At 41.6% G+C, this 22,929-nt stretch overlaps 1 protein-coding gene across 11 annotated transcripts in view; it reads left to right on the top strand.

The window, feature by feature from the left end:
* The window catches only part of arhgap44a (Rho GTPase activating protein 44a), a 290,103-nt gene that overhangs the window by 229,011 nt on the left and 38,163 nt on the right, over nt 1-22,929 (top strand). For all 11 annotated transcript variants that reach the window (XM_068004269.1, XM_068004262.1, XM_068004263.1 and 8 more), the window contains 7 exons: nt 402-529; nt 1,642-1,753; nt 4,383-4,464; nt 9,440-9,520; nt 14,459-14,572; nt 15,548-15,639; nt 21,273-21,453. In XM_068004269.1, coding sequence (XP_067860370.1) covers nt 402-529; nt 1,642-1,753; nt 4,383-4,464; nt 9,440-9,520; nt 14,459-14,572; nt 15,548-15,639; nt 21,273-21,453 — 790 coding nt within the window. The remainder of the gene's footprint in view (nt 1-401; nt 530-1,641; nt 1,754-4,382; nt 4,465-9,439; nt 9,521-14,458; nt 14,573-15,547; nt 15,640-21,272; nt 21,454-22,929) is intronic.

Raw genomic sequence — 22,929 nt, 5'->3', positions numbered from 1 at the left:
GAGCTGGGGGGAAAGAAAATTAGCTTGAAAAAAAAAAAAAAGTACATTTACTTTAACATAATCATTCATCCATTTTCAATCAATTTGGTTTAGGCTCATCAGTCACCTTATGTCGATGGTGATGTGAAGCTGGCTCTTTGATGCATAAGCATGACTATTCTTGGGAGGAGAAAGCAATAGAGCTATGCTGAACCAAAAAGTGTTAGTTTGTTTGTATTTTTTCCGTTGAATGAAAATGTGGTAGGTCAGAGTCCCAATAGAATCAACATCAAATTTAAAACCCCTGTGGGAGATGCCAGCTGAGATGTGTGGCGAATCTATTTATGGCAGCTCAGTAAGATGTATTGTGAAAACCTTTTGGTAATGTCTGGAAATGTTTCCATTTTTATTTCCTGCTAAAGAGGCTTGGATAGAAAAGCCTTCATTTGGCAAGCCACTGGAAGAGCACCTTGCAATAAGTGGAAGAGAAATTGCGTTTCCCATTGAGGCCTGTGTGACAATGCTGCTGGAGTGTGGCATGCAGGAAGAGGTAACCTTTCCCTTTCTTTCTCCCATCAGGTTTGCTTAAATCCGCCTCTGCACTTAATGCTTTTTCTGCTACAAATTGATGCCATAATTTGGATTTTTTGGAGCGCGCTTGTTGAACAACACTGTCATTTATTCCCAGCTGGCTACTTCCTATACATTTTCCATCTCAAAGGCATTTTAACATAGATCCAATTCATAATAAAACCAGAGTGACTGCGGTATTTAAATGCTTCCTTTTACAAGAAGGAAATTTTTCGCAGCAAGAACACTGTAGTTACCCGATTGGAATGGATGCCGATAATTGGTGACCTCAGCCACAGTGACTTTGCCAGTGTAATAGAAAGAATACGAATTGGAGGTGGTGTAAACTTTTCCACTTCCTTACTCTAGACCACTGTCATCGCAGGTGACTCAAGGAAGGGATAAACAGACAGCTATGGCAGGATAGTCATCTTGCTGTCTTCAGTAAAAACCTTGCTCAGCTTGGGGACAGCCTAAAATAGGGGAGAACATTTTTTAAATGGGGAGGGTGTAAAAGAAAATTGATATATGAACATGACTTTACAAATAAAGAGATTGTAAACATTTAGAGATGTTAAAATTGACACTCCTGAATTGAGTGCTTGGTTTTTACATTGAGTCACATTGGTTCCACATTTGCAATGTCAAGTCTATTCTAAAATAATATGTCACACAGCAGAAATATCACCAGTAGTCACAGAACAAAATGTTCTCTCATTGTTTGATGCTGCCACAGTAGTGAATATGACACTAATTGCAGATTAAATATTTTTCCATATCCTTGAATGATAAAAGCAATCCTCCTCCTGCACACCTGTACCCTTAAAAGAGATTACATAAGACCTATCTGTGTATATCGCATGTCTGGCTGATCATTCAGTTCCCCAATACTATTCTCCAGCTGTGCTTCTGCTGTAGGGTTTGGGCAAAATGTTACAGCTCATGGTCAAAGCGCTGCTCAATTAATCTAACATGACAGGAGAACAGTTGCCTAAAGTAGCGCTTTTGAAGTATTGAAAATGAAAGTGGTTCTTGCTGAGTTGTCTGGATGTTGTTGTTTGCCAGTTGTATTGATCAGAGTTTGTTCTCCAGGGCCTGTTCAGGGTAGCTGCTTCTGCCTCCAAACTGAAGAAGCTGAAAGCTTCACTTGACTGTGGTGTGTTGGATGTGCAAGAATATTCTGTAGATCCTCATGCTGTAGCAGGTATGTCGCACAGCATGAACTGTTGTGGGTTTGAAGGCGGTATTGTAAAATTGGCTTTATTGGTTGATTTATATATATTATTAAATTGATAACATTTAAATATATATTGGGTCTTTACAGTAGTGACCAGTACCTTTTGTAATGACTTAATCTATATTATATTTGAATTATATCTAATCTGATCAATTTATGTTTTACACAACATTCTACCCTGATCCAAATTGCTTCAGATTGTAGTCTGGCCTATGCAGAAGGAATGAAATCAATCTTTTCAAACCAGTGTGATTCAAAGATTGGATGTACTGATTCAGTAATTCATTTTTTCATTGCATTCAATTCATCAAATAGATGCTACAGTTATTTTAAATGTTTTGGTTTGTCAATATACCTTACTAGATTTTCAAGTACACTATTCACATTGGAAGATTTTGCCAACCAAAATGGTCTTCTGTATTCCATTTCAGATGGGTATTATTTAGTAAATATGCAAAGCCTCTCAATGGGCATTATTTATTGGTAACCCACACCATTACTTTAACTATATTTTGTTTAGTGATTGGTATAGCTTCCCTTCTTGTCAGACTGGCTCCTGAAATATTGTTTCCATTTTATCCTATTCTTTCTCACATTGAGATTTGTGCAGCTTTTTTTCTCATTGTGCTGCAGTGAACAAAACAGAAGTGATAGCTGCAAACAACTGGGGCAAGGAAGATGGTGCCCCTGTTTTTTTTTCCCAAGAGCCTCTCAAGGAAAGAGAGCTTAGATAATAGAATCATGTCAGGAACAATTTTGCAATCTACATGTTGGATACTTTCAATGCATGCTTTAATAATTTTGGCACATACACTTTACCCAGGCTTGGACACAAATCCTTTTAAAAGGCAAATTCAATCCAATCTTTGCTGCCCAGCCTCACTCATCCCTATCACTTTGTGTGCAGTTTCTTTCCTGTAAGTGCAACATTACTAATTCAACTCTTACAGCTGTCCTTGAACATTGAAAAATAGTTAGGATTAAAACTGTTTTAAAATGTGACTTCGAGTCGTGGAGGTTTAAGGCCAGTCCTGACTTTGAGTGACGTATGTATACAATACACAACGACCACATACCACATATGGTCTTTATCAAGCCAAACCCCAGTTGCCAAGAAAGAGAAAGTTCACATACCCAAACAGCCCACTCAGTCTTATTCTCGACTTTTCTATTTTGTTTCCCACAGTGTTTGAATAAACCAGGATTAATTGTGCAATTCCTGGCTTCCTGCGGTCCGAGACAGTTTTTATTCTCTGCCAGCCCTATCAGTGATTGGCTTGAGTCAGTTATCTGCGACAGCAGTGATCTTCTATTATAATCAGCGGGTTCAAATTGCCTGTGCTCTGGGAAGCCAAGGTGACAGATGGGCAGCTTGCTGGATCGTGAAAAATATGAGCACACTCATTTAACTGCAAGTGGAGTTACCTGAATAAGCAATTGGGATTGTGGTCACGCTCCTGAAGTCAGTGCCTGCAGTTCAAAGCTGAAATTCTGTGACTCCAGGGTCAGAAAATAAAGTTTCTGGGCGGTGAGGGTGGAATTTGGGCCAGGACTCAGTTACGCCAAATCCATGCCACTTTTTATTCCCGTCAGAAATTCCATTGAAAGCGAGGGTGAGTGCATCTATGGGCAAGCATATTATGATGCAGTGCAAATTAGGGGTAAACATCATACAGCGTATTCCCTGCCATTTGAACCCTAGCAACATTGGGCAGAAGAATGCCTGCGCGTTGCTTAGGGCCTTGGTGGGGGGGACGACAGAAGGAGAGATTCAAATTTAAAACAGAACGTTTTCCGGGGAAAGTGCTACCATTATTGCTTTGTAGATATTTTTAGCTTGCATTGCTGGTGCCCTCTTCCCCTCAGCTGGAGTGGGTGCCTGCCCGCAATATGCAAATGCCACCTGACCCCAAGGTATTTGATGGGTTCTGGGGCACATTCATAGTTTGGGTAGAAGTTCTACTCCACCCCATAACTGCCCCTAAAGGCCTCCCTACCTCACTGGCAACATAATAGAGTTTAAGGTACATGATGTGTAAAACTCATTGTAATGTACATATATTTACAAAATTTAAGACAATTCTGGAAAATTGCCTGTTTGGTTTTGAGTTGTGGAATTATGAATCATAGCATTTTGCAATGTTGAAGATACTATAATATTATTCATCCTGTGCTCTGGTCAACCCCACTATTAATCAATAGAGAATACTCTTGTGTAAGTATTTCATATTTAATGCAACTGATTATTTTATTGACTTACAGGAAATCAATCATACAAAATTTAAAATCACATATAAAATCCTTTGACGTTGGCTTCCTGAATTCTGTATCCCACTTGTTTAAAAAATGTTTGTTAAAGGTTTATCCATTTAATTTTGAAAGGAATATAGTTATTTTTTGATTCCCTGGAGTTTGTACAGGTTTCATAGTCCAGGAAATTGCTTTTAACATTGAAAACCTCATTTTTAAAAAAATGTACCAGTGTTCTGTAATCCACTCAGTTATTGAAGAAAACCATATGCTTCATCTAGGATATTATGACAGAAATTACAGTAATCCCTTTGCTGCTTTTGCTAAATTGTCTTCCTTTTGTAAGGAGCTCTTAAGTCGTATCTTCGAGAGCTACCAGAACCATTGATGACATTTGAATTATATGATGAGTGGATACAGGCATCAAAGTAAGTATTTACTAATCAGTTCTTTCAATTTCATGCTCTCTCTATTTATAATTTAAAGACCATCCTGTTTATTATAATCCTGGATTATGTTGAGCAAGTCAAAAAAGAAAATTATTAGCTGATACTGGTAATTGCATATAGCAAGCATTAGTATAGTGCATTATTGCACTGATGTGTCGTGAAGTAATAATCAGAATATTTTGTTTTCCTCAGAAGACAATCTGGAATCAATTTTCAGTATAAGCATTCAATTAATTCAAAAAGCTGGATAAATATCTAGTTGGGAATTTGATTGAAGGTTATATAGAAAAGTATAGACTGAAATGATCAAATACTCTACAAGACATTAAGGTTCCTGTATTACAAGGACAGAAGAGGGGGAGTTTTATCTGTGGAGGGCAGCAAGGCAGGGTTGAATAGTGGAAATATAAGGATAGATGAATACCTTGTGGAGGATTTTACTTTGAGAGATTAAAAGATGGGATAAGTAATCTGTTAAAGGCTCAGTCCCTTGCACAAATAGACTAGCGGTTGTTTTGTTCCAAAGTATAACGGTTTTATTAAGAAGTTACAATACAAGTGTACAGTTATAACATACTAAGTAAGACACTGAGATACAACCTGGCAAAACTGAAGATCAACAAGGTTCCGAGGCGATCACTCTCGAAGGTCCTTGCGATAACACTTGAGCGGTCCAGTCTCGCTCGGAGAATGTTCTAACATACACAATTTACATCTCAACTTACATATGTTATTAACACCCTTAGACCTACTGGAATGTGTGCACTCTTGAGGCCCCCCCCCCCCAATCATTCTCTCTATCTCTAGGATAGCAGCTATCTGCTTCACTTCCTGCACATTCTAGATAACATACAATACCTGACATCACTGCCTTTCTTAAACCATTTTATAAACATGAGATAAGAATGAGACAAGCTGTCTCATTACTTAAGGGTGCATGATCTACAAAAGGTTACGAAAAGCCTGTTGTTGCTAACAACAGAGAAGAAAAGCCTGTGTATTGCTTTTCTTACATCTCTATCCTGTTAGGCCCACCTTCCCACCCCATCCTTAATTTATGCAATACACCCATTTACATATTCAGCTTTTTATACATTGAGGAGACTACTCAAAGCATTATGATTGCAATTACAATAAGAACAAACTAGGTAAGAATTAAAATCTCTGACAGGATCCTAGCCTAAGGATGCCGTCCCATGCTATACACTGTTTCCTATCATGCATGATTCCCAAGGGTAGATGTCCCTTTTCAATGACAGCACATTATAAGAGTTTTTAAACTATAGAAGTAATACAAGAAAATGGTTTCCTTTACTACTTCTCAGTCTTAATCTCCAACAGCCCCTGGTGAGCCCGCATATCCTTACCTAATGTTCTCATTGTGTTAGCAACACATACCCATCTTCTAGTCTAAGTTTCATTTGGTTATTATTACATATCATGATATAGACAAAGAAAATCATAATACATTGTACAGAAAACTACAGTGTACCATATTATCAAGAAATCATGGACTTACAGGATTCTCCAGCTCTTTTATCCATCATGTTGATACTCTTGCTAAGTATTATTTCTCCCTAGCTCTCAGATGTCCCAATTTCATTATTAACTCGAAGGAACCCAACCCTAAATTTTGGAAATCCAAATTCTATGCCCCTCTTTACTTTAATTTCAATCCCTCTGATAGGTGTGTTTAACTTTATCCTGATTGTTTCATTAAAAAGTTGGTTTCTATAGGGAGTACGTGTCAGTCCCTTGATCAATAAGTTTTCTCACTCTCCTGAGCCACATTAAACATTTCATGTTGTGCTGTAGTCAAGTAACTGAGCATGTCTGAGAACCATTCTTCAGTGCATCTTCATCATGCATTTCTGCAAGCTCGTTGCCTCACACGCATCGTATCACATTTGCATGCACACGTATCCCAAAATCATGTCACATGTGATATCAGGTACAAGCCATTCTTGGGCTTTCAGGTTATCTTAACAGATCAGGGAGTATCTGGGGGTCTTTGCTTATCTCTGCCTGCATGGTCTCAATGTCTCAGGTAGTGGCCAGGCTATCAAATGCATTTTTCTTATTGTTCAGTATAGAAAGGACAGAAACATCTCCAAGGGAAAGCTACCAATTAACTATTCTCACCTACACTTTCCTGACTTTCTCTAGAATGTACATTGTTCCCAGAACAATACCTTTTTGGTGAATCATGCCCAGGTGATTTATGTTACTCATGGATGCACTCACACATCCTTCGCTAACCCCTTTAGATTGATTCCAATTCACCCAAAATCACTGAGGGTGATGACCTTAGCAAAATTCATATTTGGTGGCATAATTTTCCTATTTCTATCTTATATCCTTGGTTCTTAATGAATATTTTGCGTCTGTCTTCACGAAAGAGGGAGATGATGCAGACATTGTAGTTGAGGAGGAGTGTGAAATATTGAATGGGATAAACATTGTGAGAGAGGAAGTATTAAGGGGTTTAGCCTCTTTGAAAGTAGATAAATCGCCAGGCCCAGCTGTTAAGAGAAGCAAGGGAGGAAAGAGCATGGTACTGGAGGACTGCCAACGTTGTACCATTGTTTAAGAAGGGAGAAAGGGAAAGATCGAGTAATTACAGGCCAGTCAGCCTAACCCCGGTGGTGGGCAAATTTTTGTAAAAAATTCTGAGGGACAGTATTAATCGTTGTCTAGAAAGGCACGGATTAATCAAGGACAGTCAGCATGGATTTGTTAAGGAAAGGTCATGACTGACTAACTTGATTGAATTTTTTGAGGAGGGTTGATGAGGGTAGTGCATTTGATGTAGTCTACGTAGATTTTAGAAAAGCTTTTGACAAGGTCCTACATGGCAGACTGGTCAGAAAAGTAAATGCAAATGGGATCCAAGGGAAAGTGGCAAGTTGGATCCAAAATTGCCTCAGTGGCAGGAAGCAAAGGGTAATGGTCGACTGGTGTTTTTGTGACTGGAAGGCTGTTTCCAGCAGGGCTCAGTACTGGGTCCCTTGCTTTTTATGGTATATATCAATGATTTAGACTTAAATTTAGGGGGCATGATTAAGAAGTTTGCAGATAATACAAAAGTTGGCCATATGGTTGATAGTGAGGACTGTGGACTGCAGGAAGATATCAATGGACTGGTCAGGTGGACAGAAAAGGTAGTAAATTGAATTCAATCCAGAGAAGAGTGATGTAATGCATTTGGGGAGGGCAAACAAGGCAAGGGAGTACAAAGTAAATGGGAGGATACTGAAAGGTATAGAGGAACAGAGGGACCTTGGAGTGCATGTCCACAGATCCCTGAAGGTAGCAGGACAGTTAATAAGGTGGCTAAGAAGGCATACGGGATACTTTCCTTTATTAGCCGAGGCATAGAATATAAGACAGAGAGGTTATGCTAGAACTGTATAAAACACCAGTTAGGCCACAGCTTGAGTACTGCATACAGTTCTGGTCACCACATTACAGGAAAGATGTGGACATGCACTCCAAGGTCCCTCTGTTCCTCTATACCTTTCAGTATCCTCCCATTTACTTTGTACTCCCTTGCCTTGTTTGCCCTCCCCAAATGCATTACATCACTCTTCTCTGGATTGAATTCAATTTACTACCTTTTCTGTCCACCTGACCAGTCCATTGATATCTTCCTGCAGTCCACAGTCCTCACTATTTACTTTGTACTCCCTTGCCTTGTTTGCCCTCCCCAAATGCATTACATCACTCTTCTCTGGATTGAATTCAATTTACTACCTTTTCTGTCCACCTGACCAGTCCATTGATATCTTCCTGCAGTCCACAGTCCTCACTATCAACCATATGGCCAACTTTTGTATTATCTGCATGAGGATGATGCCAGGGCCGGAGAATTTTAGCTATGAGAAAAGATTGGATAGGCTGGGGTTGTTTTCTTTGGAACAGAGGAGGCTGAGGGGAGATTTAATTGAGGTGTATAAAATTATGAGGGGGCTGAGATAGAGTGGATCGGTAGATATTTCTCTTAGCAGAGAGGTCAATAACCAGGGGGCATAGATTTAAAGTGATTGGTAGAAGGATTTGAGGGGAGTTGAGAAAGTTTTTCACCCAAAGGGTGGTGGGGATCTGGAACTCACTGCCTGGAAGGGTGGTAGAGGCAGAAACCCTCATCGCATTTAAAGGGTACTTGGATGTACACTTGAGGTGCCATAACCTAGAAGGCTACGGACCAAGAGCTGGAAAGTGGGATTAGGCTGGATAGCTCTCTTTCGGCCAGCAGATACACGATGGGCCGAAAGGCCTCCTGTGCCGTAAATTTCTATGATTCTAAGATCCTCAATCACTTCCTCTCATACAGTTTTACACATCCCATTAATTACCATTTCACCTCATTCATGAGCCCTGGAGGAACTTTACTGTCCATTACAATATTATCATTAACCTTTAAAACATAGAATAAATGATTTAACAGGAGAAAATCACAGAGAGTTGAGCTGTACTGCTTATTTTGATGCATTTCTAGTAGTTAGCTGAAGCATGGCATAGAAAAAAGTCCTGGTAAGGGGAGTGCTCATCACTCATTCAGCCAGGGAATGACATATAGCATTTGGAGAAGGGACCTGAAGAGGAGGGCTTAAACAAAAAAGGAAAACCGAGGTGAGCAAAAGCACAGTGAGAATGTTAGGCCACAAACATGGCTAGAAATGAGCTCCAACACAATGAAATCAAAATAGACTTCTAAAGATTGTTATCGCTGAAATTAATATGACAGCCCAAATTTATTTCTAGGTGGTTGATGGACTAACAAAACAAAACATTATTGTTTTTTTGGAAAGGTCAAATTTTAATTCTGTCCAGAGAATTACATTCTTCTGGCATAGCTTTAGGAAATATTTTCATTTTTTGAACTAGAAATCAAAATAATGAACAAAATATTTGCATGAATGCATCAATATCTCTCTCTCTTTGAAATGACCAGCATTCAGGATCAAGACAAGCGGCTGCAAGCCTTATGGAATGCATGTGAGAAACTACCCAAGGCAAATTATAACAATTTCAGGTAAGCTTAAATATCTGCTTTAATTGTGTAATTGTATGTAATTAAACAGTTGCCCTCCACTTATTTTATCATTAGCATAGTGCTGTGAAAGGAATAATTACATGGGCTGTGTGCATTAACAAAAGCAGTGCTACTGAATGAGTACGAGAAACCTGCCCAGGAGGCAATCAAAAAGCACGCCATTTATTGGCTGCTTTCAGTGTGCTGTTGTAGAATGTAATGCTGTCGCCAGCAGACATCACAGAAGTATGCTTAGGAATTCTTGATCTGGGCCAGCAGTTAATTCTGTGTTTCCATCTTAACTTTTCAACACATGAAGTGTCAACACAATTTTTCACTTGATCTTCTCACCTCAAATTTAATCAGTTAAACTCTCCTGTGATGAAATATCTAATATTACTGAATTTGCATTAAAAGTGGATTCAGAGAGAACCAAGGGTCTGGTGAGAATGAGGAACTGAAAGAAATTAGTATTAGTAAAAAAATAGTATGAGAGAAATTAATGGGACTGAAAGTCGATAAATCCCAAGGATCTGATGATCTACATCCCAGGATTTTGAAAGAGGTGGCTATAGAGATAGTGGATGCATTGGTTGTCATCTTCCAAAATTCTATAGATTCTGGAACGGTTCCTGCAGATTGGAGGGTAGCAAATGTAACCCCGCTATTTAAGAAAGGAGGGAGAGAGAAAACAGGGAACTACAGACCTGTTAGCCTGACATCAGTAGTAAGGAAAATGCTAGAATCTATTATAAAGGTTGTGATAACAGGACACTTAGAAAATAATAATAGGATTTGGCAGAGTTAACATGGATTTATGAAAGGGAAATCATGTTTGACAAACCCATTTGAATTCTTTGAGGATGTAACTAGTAGAATAAATAAGGGGGAACCAGTGGATGTAGTGTATTTGGATTTTCAGAAGGCTTTTGATAAGGTCCGACACAGGAGGTTGGTGAACAAAGTTAGAGCACGTGGAATTGGGGGTAATTTACTGATATGGATTGAGAATTGGTTAACAGACAGAAAACAGAGAGTAGGAATAAACGGATTTTTTTCAGGTTGGCAGACTGTGACTAGTGGGGTACCGCAGGGATCGATGCTTGGGCCCCAGCTATTCACAATCTATATCAATGATTTGGATGAGGGGACCAAATGTAATATTTCCAAGTTTGCTGATGACACAAAACAACAATGTGAGTTGTGAGAAAGATGCAAAGAGGCATCAAGGGGATATAGACACGAAAAGTGAGTGGGCACGAACATGGCAGATGGAATATAATGTGGGAAAATGTGAAGTTATCCACTTTGGTAGGAAAAACTGAAATGAAGAGTATTTTTTAAATGGTGAGAGATTGGGAAATGTTGATGTTCAAAGGGACCTGGGTGTCCTTGTACATGAGTCACTGAAAGCTAACATGCAGGTGCAGCAAACCCATCCCCATCCTCAATGATGGCGGAGTCCAGCACGTGAGTGCAAAAGACAAAGCTGAAGCATTTGCAATCATCTTCAGCCAGAAGTGCCGAGTGGATGATCCATCTCGGCCTCCTCCCGATATCCCCACCTTCACAGAAGCCAGTCTTCAGCCAATTCGATTCACTCCACCTGATATCAAGAAATGGCTGAGTGCACTGGATACAGCAAAGGCTATGGGCCCCGACAACATCCCGGCTGTAGTGCTGAAGACTTGTGCTCCGCAACTAGCTCCGTGCCTCTAGCCAACCTGTACCAGTACAGGTACAACACTGGCATCTACCCAACAATGTGGAAAATTGCCCAGGTACGTCCTGTCCACAAAAAGCAGGACAAATCCAATCCGGCCAATTACCGCCCCATCAGCCTACTCCATCATCAGCATGGAAGGTGTCGTCGACAGTGCTATCAAGCGGCATTTACTCACCGATGCTCAGTTTGGGTTCCGCCAGAACCGCTCGGCTCCAGACCTCATTACAGTCTTGGTCCAAACATGGACAAAAGAGCTGAATTCCAGAGGTGAGGTGCGAGTGACTGCCCTTGACATCAAGGCAGCATTTGACCGAGTGTGGCACCAAGGAGCCCTGGTAAAATTGAAGTCGATGGGAATCGGGGAAATCTCTCCAGTGGCTGGAGTAATACCCAGCACAAAGGAAGATGGTAGTGGTTGTTGGAGGCTAATCATCTCAGCCCCAGGACATTGCTGCAGGCATTCCTCAGGGCAGTGTCCTAGGCCCAACCATCTTCAGCTGCTTCATCAATGACCTTCCCTCCATCATAAGGTCAGAAATGGGGATGTTCGCTGATGATTGCACAGTGTTCAGTTCCATTCGCAACCCCTCAGATAATGAAGCAGTCCGTGCCCGCATGCAGCAAGACCTGGATGACATCCAGGCTTGGGCTGATAAATGGCAAGTAACATTCGCGCCAGACAAGTGCCAGGCAATGAACATCTCCAACAAGAGAGAGTCTAACCACCTCCCCTTGACATTCAACGGCATTATCATCGCCGAATCCCCCACCATCAACATCCTGGGGGTCATCAATGACCAGAAACTTAACTGGACCAGCCACATAAATACTGCGGCTACAAGAGCAGGTCAGAGGCTGGGTATTCTGCGGCGAGTGACTCACCTCCTGACTCCCCAAAGCCTTTCCACCATTTACAAGTCACAAGTCAGGAGTGTGATGGAATACCCTCCACTGCCTGGATGAGTGCAGCTCCAACAACACTCTACAAGCTCGACACCATCCAGGACAAAGCAGCCCACTTAATTGGCACCGCCCTAAACATTCACTCCCTTCACCAGCGGCGTACCGTGGCTGCAGTGTGTACCATCCACAGGATGCACTGCAGCAACTCGCCAAGGCTTCTTCGACAACACCTCCCAAACCCGACCTCTACCATCTAGAATGACAAGGGCAGCAGGCACATGAGAACAACACCACCTGCACGTTCCCCTCCAAGTCACACACCATCCCGACTTGGAAATATATCGCCGTTCCTTCATCGTCGCTGGGTCAAAATCCTGGAACTCCCGACCTAACAGCACTGTGGGAGAATCTTCACCACACGGACTACAGCAGTTCAAGAAGGTGGCTCACCACCACCTTCTCAAGGCAATTAGGGATGGGCAATAAATGCTGGCCTTGCCAGCGATGCCCACATCCCATGAACAAATAAAAAAACCCGAATTCTTGTTTTAATAAAACTTAGTGAAAATCAGACACAAGCTTGTGCCACTAAGTTTGCCGACTTCCACCTCTCTATCATCATTCCTCAGCCCATCTGCTGCTGAAACCCTCACCCATACCTTTGTCACCTCCAGACTTGACTATTCCAATGCTCTCCTGGCCAACGTCCCATTCTCCACCCTCTGTAAACTTCAGCTCATTCAAAACTCTGCTGCCCATATCCTAACCCACATCATCCTGCACAACTATCACCCCTGTCCTTGAAGACATGCATTGGCTTCTGATTCCCCAATACCTTCAACTTAAAATTCTCATCTTTGTGTTTCAATTTCTTCACAGCCTCAGCCCTCCCTATCTCAGTAACCTCCTCCAATCATGATTAGTAAGTTTGCAGATGACACCAAGATTGGTGGCATTGTGGACAGTGAAGAAGGTTATCTAGGATTGCAACGGGATCTTGATAAATTGGGCCAGTGGGCCAATGAATGGCAGATGGAGTTTAATTTAGATAAATGTGAGGTGATGCATTTTGGTAGATTGAATCGGGCCAGGACCTACTCCGTTAATGGTAGGACGTTGGGGAGAGTTATAGAACAAAGAGATCTAGGAGTACAGGTTCATAGCTCCTTGAAAGTGGAGTCACAGGTGGATAGGGTGGTGAAGAAGGCATTCAGCATGCTGGGTTTCATTGGTCAGAACATTGAATACAGGAGTTGGGATGTCTTGTTGAAGTTGTACAAGACATTAGTAAGGCCACACTTGGAATACTGTGTACAGTTCTGGTCACCCTATTATAGAAAGGATATTATTAAACTAGAAAGAGTGCAGAAAAGATTTACTAGGATGCTACCGGGACTTGATAGTTTGACTTATAGGGAGAGGTTGGATAGACTGAGACTTTTTTCCCTGGAGAGTAGGAGGTTTAGGGGTGATCTTCTAGAAGTCTATAAAATAATGAGGGGCATAGATAAGGTCGATAGTCAAAATCTTTTCCCAAAGGTAGGGGAGTCTATAACGAGGGGACATAGATTTAAGGTGAGAGGGGAGAGATACAAAAGGGTCCAGAGGGGCAATTTTTTCACTCAAAGGGTGGTGAGTGTCTGGAACGAGTTGCCAGAGGCAGTAGTAGAGGCGGGTACAATTTTGTCTTTTAGAAAGCATTTGGACAGTTACATGGGTAAGATGGGAATAGAGGGATATGGACTAAGTGCAGGCAATTGGGACTAGCTTAGTGGTATAAACTGGGCGACATGGACATCTTGGGCCGAAGGGCCTGTTTCCATGTTGTAAACTTCTATGATTCTATACAGCCCCCGCCTAACCCCTCCCCACAAAATCGTCTATGCTCCAACTCTGCCGTTTTGTGCAACGCCTTCTCCCTTTGCTCCACCATTGGCAGCCGTGCTTTCCGCCCCCTGGGCTCCATGCTCTGAAATTCTTTCTTTAAACGCCATCACCTCTCCACCTCCCTGTTCTCCTTTACGACCCTTCTTAAAACCTATTGCTTTGATCAAGCTTTTGGTCACCCTTCCTAATATCCACTTCTTTGGCTTGGCATCCATTTATTTCTGATTACATCTCTTTGAAGTACCTTGGGACATTTTTTCTACGTTAGAGGTGCTATATAAATGCAAGTTGTTGAAATAAAAGTCAGGAACTCACTCTTGAGTTGTGATTTTTTTTTCTGCTTACTAGTCATCTCTGCAATAGGTTTCTTTATTTAAGAAATTGAAGTAATTTACGCACTGCAATATATCTTTCTACTGCAGATACTTGATAAAATTTTTAGCCAAGCTAACAGAGTACCAAGATGCCAACAAAATGACACCTGGTAACATGGCAATAGTCCTGGGACCGAATCTGCTCTGGACAGCCAATGAAGGGTAAGAGCGCTTTGCCTCATGATGCTTATAATGAAAATGTATTAGCCCCATTTTACAAAATATATGACTTTAAACCCATCAAAAATGTAGGAATTTAGATTCTTATCATTTAGAAGCACAGTTTGCAGTTCTTGTGGTCTGGAACATGAGTGAAATCATGGGTGCAAAATCAAGGCACCTTGCAAGGCTTCCTTAACAACTTCTCGATAAGGGATATCATTTCAGTTTTTCCCTCATATTTGTTTCCTCTGCTTCTTTAATCTACTCGCTCCCCAACCCACACACCATTCATCTTCTAAGAGATTAAGGTGATAACATACTCCCAGATTTAGGCCAGTGTTGAGACGACCAGTTTGTGGCTCTCTCCCATCAGCAGGCAAAAGGTTTAGGTCACCCTGTATAGAGTTCCTTGTCCACCTGTCCAGATTTCAGTACAACAGAAGTTGACAAGTATTCATCCAGTGGAGTTCATTGTTTCACTTTTCTTTTTAATGTTTCTCCCCTTATTTCCTGAAGCCACTAACTCATACAGAGGTACAATTCAGAGGGCACCAGCCACTCTTCAGTATTTAGTGGCCATTCCTCAAGTGTGAGTTTAGATAGTGAGAGCCTGCAGACGATTTGACTGTGGGGGCAGCCGAGCCAAACCCTATCGTCATTCAAAATCCTCACAGTTTGCAGCAGGAACCACTGAATAGCAATTGGGAACTTGGTTGATTCTTTTTGATCCTTTCCTTAGCCCAGGCTGCCAGAGCAAATTCTAGCACATCTACCACCACCCTGGTTGAGATCTGTTAAATTTTAGGTTGTTGACGGAACCTGGGATCTTCTTCTTTTGTATGTCTCAATATGACGTTAGTTGGTGCATTTACCCACTAGGGTATTGGAGGATGCTTTTTTGTAAAGTGCTAAATATTTTATGGATAATTTGTTTGCTAAAATGCAGATAAGTGGCCACTTCCTTTTCTCCTGTAGGTCTATGACTGAAATGATGACAACAGTCTCCATACAGATTGTGGGGATCATTGAACCCATAATTCAACACGCCGATTGGTTCTTCCCAGGAGGTAAATGCTGAACTAGACTGTGATTGTAAACTTCTTGGGTTAGATTTTCCCTCCATGTAGTTTTTGGACAGCCGGCCAGTGGAGCTCGCTGATAGTGTCGGTGGGAGGCCGATCCACTTTGGCATAGTGCTGGCAGGCTGTGAGCCGAAAACATGTGCCCCGCAGCAGCCCGCCAGCTCTGGGCTGCCACAATACCAGGCAACCCGGCCAATCTCTGGGCCCAGAAAAAGGTAGGTCGGGTTTGGGGAGGGGTCCATTCTTGGGGGCAGGAGGGGACCCAGTTTAGCAACGGTCCAGGTTGTTTTTGTGGTGTGTGGAGTAGCACCCCTGCCCCTCCCGGCCCCATAAAAATCAATTCAAATGTACCTTCTGGGCTCCTCTTTGGCTGGACCACCTGCAGCAACTGGGCAGAGCATGCATAGTGCATGCTGCACCCAGTTGAGTCCTAAAATGGCAATCAGGGTCCTAAGTACCTCATAGGACTGCGATTTGTATATTAAAAAGGACCTACCGCCTGATTCAGATGGGTGCTCCAGCTGCCCAGCGGTAGTCCCTGGGGAAGATAGCGTCAGCTACACCGCCGGTGGGAACAGGTCGGTAAATCTTACCCCACTATTTTTGGGGCACTTACTGCCCCATTTCCATCCAGCAGGTGGCCGGAAAATCTCCCCCCTTACATCCAAACAGTAAACAAAGAGTTGCGCCTAGTTAATCGAGTGGATCAGCACACGGTTCTTTCGCTTCCGGGACCCAAGTTCAAATGCAGCCCTTATTGATGGGATGAAAGTCTGCTTTCTCCGCTGAAATGAATCAGAGGCTTTCTCAACCCAAATGTTTCTAGGCTCAAGACAGCTCACAGCTGAGCACCTGAATAGCACTAAAAAAAGGCATGGCTGTAAACAGTGAATTCATATTGTTGCAGTAGATGGTGCCATTTGAAGGTTTGAGGTTAAGGCACATTGGCCTTGGAATTATGCTGTGTGAAGATTAACATACAACAACAACTTACATTTCTATTGTTCTTCTCATATACAGGGAGATGCCTCAGTGTATTTTACAGGACTAGTTGTCCACCAGGCAAGAGGGAAAAGGGGATAATTGAAAGATTGGGGAGGGTCCAAAAGCAGGGAGGAAGGAAAGGCTATTTTGGAGGCTTTTGAAAGCAGGGAAGAGATAGGACGCATGGCCACGGTGGCTGAAAGAGAGCAGTCACGGATGGTGGAGCAGAGGACAAAGGGTAAGCCAGTTTCTGAGGAGCAGAGGATGCATGTAGGGACTCACTGCTGGAGAAAATCCCTGGGATAGGGTGGGCGATACTGTGGATGCTCTTGAAATCAAGGACAAAGATCTGGAAGTCAAATCTGTGGAGTATGGGAAGCTAGTGAAGCTTGTGGAGGAGGCTGGTGTGATAAGAGTGAGAGACTATTTGTAGGTAAGGATGGGGCATGTGGCATGCTGAATGTGTTGTAATTTTTGGAGAGTGAATGCAGGCTAACAGAGTGTAAGAGAAGTCGAGACTTGAGGTGACAAATGCAAGGATTAGAGTTTTGACAATAGAGAAGAAGGTCGTCATGGAGACAGGCGATGTGAAAAAAGGGTTTTGGTAAGAGAATGGACATGGGGAAGGAAGCTCAATTCTGAGTTGAGCAGTACATAGAAATACATAGTAATTACAACACGGAAAAAGGCCATTTAGTCCAATTAGTCTGTGGCGGCAATTACCCTCCACGTAAGCAAATAGTTCTAATCACATTTACCCACCCTGTTTCCATATCCCTTCAACCCCTTTTCTTTCATCAACCTATCCAATCTAATCTTGTATACTGACATACTTTCTGCCTCAACCACAAACATTGGATATGAATTCCAGAACCTCTTTGTGAAGAAGTTTCTCCTGCTCTCTGTTCTAAATTTCTTACATTTAATCTTGTATCTATGGCCCCTCGTTCCTCACCCTTCAATTGCTGGAAACTGTCTGCTTCTATCTACCCTTCCCCATCCTTTCATAATTTTAAAAACTCCGATTATATCGCCCATAATCTGTGTTACTGTAATGAAAAAAGACCGAATTTTTCAAGTTTTTCTGCGTATTTCCTCATTCCGGGCAGCAAGCTCGTGCATCTGCGTTCTACTCTCTCGAGCCTTAATATCCTTCCTATAATGTGGAGCCCAGACTCCCAGGTTCTGTGCTTCTAGATTTAGCCTGAAGAAAACGCAAGGACAGATTCAGCTAGGTATCAGTGAGAACTAAAAAGGATCGCATCAGTTTTGCCAAAATTTAGCTGCAGGAAATTTTGGCTTGGCTATGCAATAGAAGGGTACAGCGACAGCCTTGAGATCAAGATCAATGGAGGAAGTAGAGAGGTAAAGTTGGGTGTCATCAGCATACATGTGGAATCTGATGTTAAGCATTTGGATTATAATCACTACTTAACTCATTAAAAGCTTAACACATCAGTTTAAATAGTGAGTAAAGGAATTGTATACGAATGCACCCATGTTTGTATATTTATCTTCACACAACATAATATCAAGGATATTGCTAGGGCCTTGAAATTATGCTACTTTTGGCCATACTGAACCGTACCATGGCACTTGATGTTGACACTAGATTGCAAGCATTCCATTCCCCGGTAATGACAAGCCCTCCCTGGAGTATAAAAATTCACCAAAAAATGCATTTAAATGAATACTTCAGGCTGCTGGTTTTAAGTATGTTGAGTAGACTGCAAAGTGCCCCACATGTTTAACTGCGTTTCATTGTTAATGACTGACTTTGAAATGTAGGCCACATGCAAATAGGAACACAGATAACAGCTACAGTGGCTACTGCCAATGCTCTCCCTCATTCCTCACTCAAATCACCTCCCTCGGGTGTCTCCTGGGTGGTGCAATAGCACTTTGCTGTTACTTCCCATGGCTCTAATTAACAGAGAAGCAGTTGCAAGGAGCTGGCCCATCACCTGAAGGAAATTTTAAGGGAGATAATTCAGGAAAGGCAGAATAAATTATGGTATTCACTGCAGGATGCAGGACCCTCTGATTTTCAAAGTTAATGATGAACACACAGAATGAAATGTAAAGGGTTCTTCACAGACTAATTAAGAGCACTGATGATTATTGCTTCATTTAGTTTGAAACAGCAGCCAGGAGTATTCCTTTAGCTTTTGTTGGAAGGAAAATGAAACGTATGAGTTGGTGCGAGCAAATTTTCAAATTCTGATTTGGTCTACTACCTTACCAAGAATTTCAATACTATCTAGGCTGCAAGTTCTGGGGAAACAGAAAATAAAAGCTGTTGTGAATGGTTGATTATATTAAAACATCAAGAAAGGCCAGACGTCATTTTGGGGTCACCACATATTTCCTTGCATACTGTGAAGTGTGAACATGCCAGAACACTGGCCAAGGAGTTTAGTAAAAGTCATCAACATCAGGTTTGAGTAGCCCTGGCCACCAAAATGGCTTCAACCTAAATCCTTGTCAATGGATCATTTAATTAAACTTGCACCTGTATTTTCCATTGTACATTAAATTTACAAGATTTAAAGGCACAAACGCCTGGGCTTTCTGATTGGGGGGCATCTCTGGAGAAGCAGAACCTCCACTTCCCCAGAGATTTCCCCCCTGAGCTCAGGCGTATTTCTGGCCTCATTTGCATGCTGGAGGCAGGCTGCCCGCCTCTGCCAGGGACCCCTGCCAGAATCAGGGCGGAAATCAGTAGCGGGATGCCACGGGGGCCTGCCAATTCATGGAAGTGCGAGCAGCCTCAGAGTTCTGATAAAAAGTTTTTTTTTTAAATTCTATAATGTCTTACTCACTTCTTAGGCCTGTGCATGGAAAGACACAGCATAGGGCCTCGCTGCCGCCCAACATTTTCTTCATCCCTGCACTAACTCTTGAACGCTGGACACTGGAGCCTAACAGGGCCCTGAATTAGGGCGAGTGGTGGGAAATGTGGCAGAAACCATATTTCCCTCAACCAAGTATGATTTTCAAGCTCTTCAAGCCGCTAGGCCTGCCCTTCAGAAAACGGGGGAGAAGTGAGGACGCATGTCCATGCACATTTCTGGCCCCATCCACCCAGATCCACTGGAAAACCTTGGCCAGGGGCTGAGCACTTCGATAAGCAGGTCAAAAATATTGTAATTATATATCCACAGCTAGATAAGGGTTTTGAATACGATATAGTTACTATTTAAAAGTTGAAAGCTTAATGTCCCTCAGCACAGTATTAAGCGCTGGATGACTACATAACTGCATTAAATGTGACAAAGGTATCTTAATGCAAGCCAAGTACATCATATTATACTGTTCTACTAATGCATACATCCTTACTACCCACTAATTCCAATAACAAAATCTTTCAAGACTTTCCATAACATTATGTTAACTTGATTTTTTTTTTATTATTGGCAATCGAAAATATGGGGCCAAAGCTCAGAGTGGAGGGCACCAGTAAGATTAAAGAGAGTTAAAGGGTATGGTAGTGCACTGGTTATGTTACTAGACTAGTAACTAGCAACAGGCCTGCATTAATAATCCAGAGAATGTAGGCTTAAAACCTACCATGGCAGTTGAAGAATTAGAATTCAATTTTAAAAAATCTGGAAATAAAAAACTGAAAGTAACCGTGAAGCTGTCGGATTGTCATAAAGAACCAATTGGTTTATCTGCTGTCCTTCCTCGATCTGGCCTGTATGTGACTTGTTCACACTTAACTGCCCTCTGAAGTAGCCAAACAAGTCACTCAGTTATATCAAACGGCTAGAAACTGCAGCGATTCAAGAAGAGGGCCCACTACCACCTTTTCAGGGCAACTAGGGATGGGCAATAAAATGCTCGCCTTGCCAGTGAAGCTCACATCCCGAGAATAAATTTTTAAAAAGATGATGATGTAAGTAGCAATTAGGTAATACCAAAGTTGGGTTTTAAAACCCTGAAAATTTTAGGAAGAAATTCTGAGAGAGGTAATGAGAGAAGCTTGGGGTTGTTCTCCTTCGAGCAGAGAAGGTTAATAGGAGATTTGATAGAGGTGTTCAAAATCATGAACGGTGTTGACAGAGTAAATAAGGAGAAACTGATAAGGAAATAAGGAGGACACAGATTAAAGGTGATTGGCAAAAGAACCAGAGGCGACATGATAAAACATTGTTTTACGCAGAGAGTTGTTATGATCTGGAATGCACTGCCTGAAAGGTTGGTGGAAGCAGATTCAATAATAACTTTCAAATTGGAATTGGATAAATACTTGAAGGGAAAAAATTTACAGGGCTATGGGGAAAGAGCAGGGGAGTGAGACGAATTGGATAGTTCTTTCAAAGAGTCGGCATGGGCACGATGGGCCGAATAGCCTCCTTCTGTGCTGTAACATACGATGATACTATGAATTCCACAGTTTTGGAATGAGCCTTGATTTCAACAGAGTAAAGATGTAGGGAAGAGGAAGAGTGTGTAGGGAAACATGTTTGGAGCTTTACAGGAACAAGGGAGGAAAGTTTATAGTACGCTGAACATAGAGATGTTGATAAGATAGGGAGACAAGAAAAGTTGCAGTGAAGCTGGAAGAAGAAATTGGCGGATATTGGACTCTTGCAATAATATACTGTGAGCTGTATTTCTTTCAAAAACAGATATTGAATTTAATGTCACTGGTAGCTATGGCAGTCCAGTGCACACCAATCATAATGCAAACTACAACTCCATGCCATCTCCGGACATTGATCACTCTGACCGCAAGCAGTACGACCAGGCCAGACGACCGCTCAGCGTTGCTACCGACAACATGATGCTGGAGTTTTATAAAAAGGATGGGTATGTACTGGCTTTTGTGCTGCTTTCTCGAGTATTTTTTAAAAAGCAATTTTTTTCATAGCAAATAAAATTGCTGATGGTGCATAAGAGAACTGGAGTGAAACGATATACAGTGTCGATACAGATAAACTTTATAAAAAATCATTTGAATTGATTAATACTGTCAGGGTTAGTGACTTTTAGTTTCACCTGTTTGGAAAAGAATTAAAAAATTGTATGAATAAAAATAGCTGTTTTTATCTCTGGTTTCACCATAGCATTCAACAATTTTTTTATATATATATATATTATATATATATATATATATATATGTGTGTATGTATATTTTATATATAATATATATATTTATATATATACCTTCAAATCCTGCCTGAATGATAAAATGTCACACCAGCCTGTGCTAAAAGTATCAGTTTCGCAAGGTTCCTGCATTGATATTGGGTCAACAGTCCAAGTTTCACTATGCCAGGCATCCCCAATACTATGAATGTGTGTATTTCATGCAAATTAAATATATGTGTGTGTGTGTGTTTTTTGGGTAGTTGGATGAGAGAGGGTTTGAAATACAAGTGACATTAACACTGTGGTTAAGGATACCTGGTGGTTGAACATGTCAAATCACTTCTAACCTTGTGAGCCGGATGAATGACAGGTCATGTTCCTCTTTTGTCACTAATGAGTTGTCAGAGCATTTTATTAGATAAAGGCTCCATCCTACTAACAGCCATACTAGTTCCATCCGTTGGTTGATTATATGGAACTTCCCCCTCCCTCCCACATTGGCCAGTCCTGGCTGCAGTATAACCTTTCATGAATAAAGACCTGCACTTTGGGATATTTTGCACAATGTAAATCCCTCATTGTGCTTCTTTGGCCTACGATGAATTCTATTGTGTTTCACCTGCAGGGTAAAGCAAAATAAACATTTATAAGAATGTAACTCTCAATCCTACATTTTGGTACATTTAAAAGACAGTTTATTGATGCTTATTACAATGGAAAAATGTATTTATGAGGTAAATGTTTAATAACTGTGTTAGTATGAGGGTGAGCAAACCTTCAGTGAATGGAACTGAACCAAGCTAACGTTAAATTAGGTCATGGGTCTGCAGAGGGGGAAGGGAAGAATGTACGCTGTCTGGTTTCTAGAAGTAAAGCTTTAATGTCCCCTTGTTTTACAATGCATCTGTCTAGTTTGGTTCACTTGAGGTTAGCTCATCATTAATTAATATGAATGTTGAATATTAGGAAGTGTACTGTTCTAACTGCCAATATCAGTGATAAGCAGCACTATATTTGCCTGCGGCCTCTGGCCGTGGCCTAGATTAAAAATGGTCCCCAGTTGGCTCTGTGGGTTTATCCAGTGAGTAGCTGAGCCAGACTGGCCAGCAAGATGCCAGGTTCAATTCCTGGTCTGAGCTGAGTTAGCTGACCTTGGCGGGGACGACAGTAGGGGCACTACAACCGGCCCCAGTG

The sequence above is a fragment of the Heptranchias perlo genome, chromosome 23 (assembly GCF_035084215.1).
Source record: "Heptranchias perlo isolate sHepPer1 chromosome 23, sHepPer1.hap1, whole genome shotgun sequence".
Classification (NCBI taxonomy): domain Eukaryota; kingdom Metazoa; phylum Chordata; class Chondrichthyes; order Hexanchiformes; family Hexanchidae; genus Heptranchias; species Heptranchias perlo.
This window is presented reverse-complemented; position numbering and strand designations above follow the sequence as displayed.